The sequence below is a fragment of the Vicugna pacos genome, chromosome 10 (assembly GCF_048564905.1).
Source record: "Vicugna pacos chromosome 10, VicPac4, whole genome shotgun sequence".
Lineage (NCBI taxonomy): Eukaryota > Metazoa > Chordata > Mammalia > Artiodactyla > Camelidae > Vicugna > Vicugna pacos.
Genome location: NC_132996.1, coordinates 71,311,734 through 71,313,515, shown reverse-complemented (window position 1 = coordinate 71,313,515; position 1,782 = coordinate 71,311,734). Strand labels below are relative to the sequence as shown.

The 1,782-nt window shown below is 64.5% G+C and overlaps 1 protein-coding gene across 1 annotated transcript; it reads right to left on the bottom strand.

Moving 5' to 3' along the window:
* Positions 1-474: 474 nt before the first annotated feature.
* Positions 475-630, bottom strand: SMIM38 (small integral membrane protein 38). Its single transcript, XM_072970866.1, has one exon. It carries the CDS (start codon positions 628-630, stop codon positions 475-477), a length of 156 nt encoding a protein of 51 aa, XP_072826967.1.
* Positions 631-1,782: the final 1,152 nt, after the last annotated feature.

Genomic DNA, 1,782 nt, shown 5'->3' with positions numbered 1-1,782 from the left:
GCGCTTACTCCTATCACTGCTGGAGACCGAGTCGGGGGAGGCTCTTGATGGCAGGGCTGTCTTGTGGTCACATCTGTCCTTGCCGCTCCCCCACCCAACCCCCCGGTTCACCCCCACCTCTTCCAGCAAAAGTATTTATAAAGAATTGGAAGCAGAGAAAGTCTTAGAGCAAGACCCACCCCCAGGATCACTCACTTCAACAGGGGATCTCAAAACCTGGTGGACAGGAAGGCAGGGGTGGGCCCTCTCTCCCCTACATGGGGCACGGAATGTGACCAGGACAACTCTGGTCAGTCCAGGTGGGGCAGGTCCATCTCCATCCTGTGGGTGTGATGTGGCGGTGGTGTACATGCCTTGCTGCCCACCTCCCCACGCCCACCCACAGCCCCAGGACAGGACAACTCTGGGACAGCACCCTCCTGGAGGGATGGCCTTCTGGCACCCGGAGCTGCAGGACACTGGCCAACAGAGGCCCTAGTCCTCCTTGGGTTTGCGGGGCTGCCGCCGGGCCAGTTTGTAATCGATGTATGTCCCGAGGCAGGACCACAGAATGAAGCGTGCCAGCAGAATGATGACCAGCAGGACCATGAGCGGGTCGGGGGCCATGCTCCCCCCAAGCCAGGAGGCCATGCCAAGGCTGAGCACCCCCAGAGCAGCAGCCACACGGTGCAGTCAGTCGGAAGCCTGGCCAAGCCCGGGACTCCCAACCCCTCTCTGCCAAGTGCCGGCCGTGCGGCCAGGAGCCTGGGCTGAGAGCTCAGTCCAGCCGGGGGTCTCCAAGGCCCACGGCCTCTCTAAGGGACCAATCCTGTTCCCTCCACGCCCCAACCCAGGGGCCTCCCTGGCAGGAGAGGACAGATCGGGGCCGCCGAACAGCCTCCTTGGAGAAGAGGCCCCGCGCCATTCATCCCCAGCGAGCGGCTCTCGGGGCCGACAAGGGCCGCATTGTCAGGGGCCCGGGCGGGAGGCTCCCCCCGCCGCCAGCGCTGACATAATCTCCAAACGTCTCCTGCGGCAGCTGCTGGGCGAAGCTGGCCACCTTCTCCCGGCGCTTTCAGCCGCCCACGCCGGCTCTTCCGGCCCCGCCAGACAATCGGGCCCTTTCTCTCCCCAATTAGCTGTCACTTCTGGAGGCCGGCGCTGTCCAGCGGCCGGGTCCCTGCAGCAGCAGCAGGCCAGGCGGGAGGGGCCGGGAGCCCAGCGGGAGGGCAGGCGGGAGCTGTGCAAAAGAAAGGGGTGGAGAGGGGAGAGAAGGTGAGATCAGCCCGCTCGGAGCCCAGAGGCGACCCCAGGCACAGCTTGATGAGCACAGGGGTCGCCAGCATCTCAAAGGCCCACACCTCCCAGCAGTGCGGGGTTGCGCGCAGGCTACCATGAGGCGGCCCAGGAGGAGAACATGCTTAATACCCAGCAAGGGCTGGGGCCCAGGACCACCCCCAGCTCACCCCTTCCCCGCCACCGGCCGACCAAGAGCCCTGGACGACACCCACGCCAGGCGGGACGGGTCAGTCCTGCTGTGGTCCACTCACATCTCTCACGGCCTCAAGCCGGGTCCCATCACAGACTCGCTGAGTGACTCGTGACCAAGCAATCAGCTCATCCCCTCGGGACACGATCCTTATTGGAAAGAGAGGCAAGTGACAATGTCTGCTTTGAAGGACGATGGTCACACAGGACCAGCTCAGGGCCCGGGCATGGAGCGGCGACTGCCTTCCTCTCCCCAAACAGGATGCCCTCAGAGATGTCCCCACGGCATTTCTGAAATAACAGGGTCCGCCTGCC

What these genes read in the sequence shown, in the direction of transcription:
- SMIM38 (XM_072970866.1), bottom strand. Translation starts at nt 630, where the DNA reads ATGGCCTCCTGGCTTGGGGGGAGCATGGCCCCCGACCCGCTCATGGTC.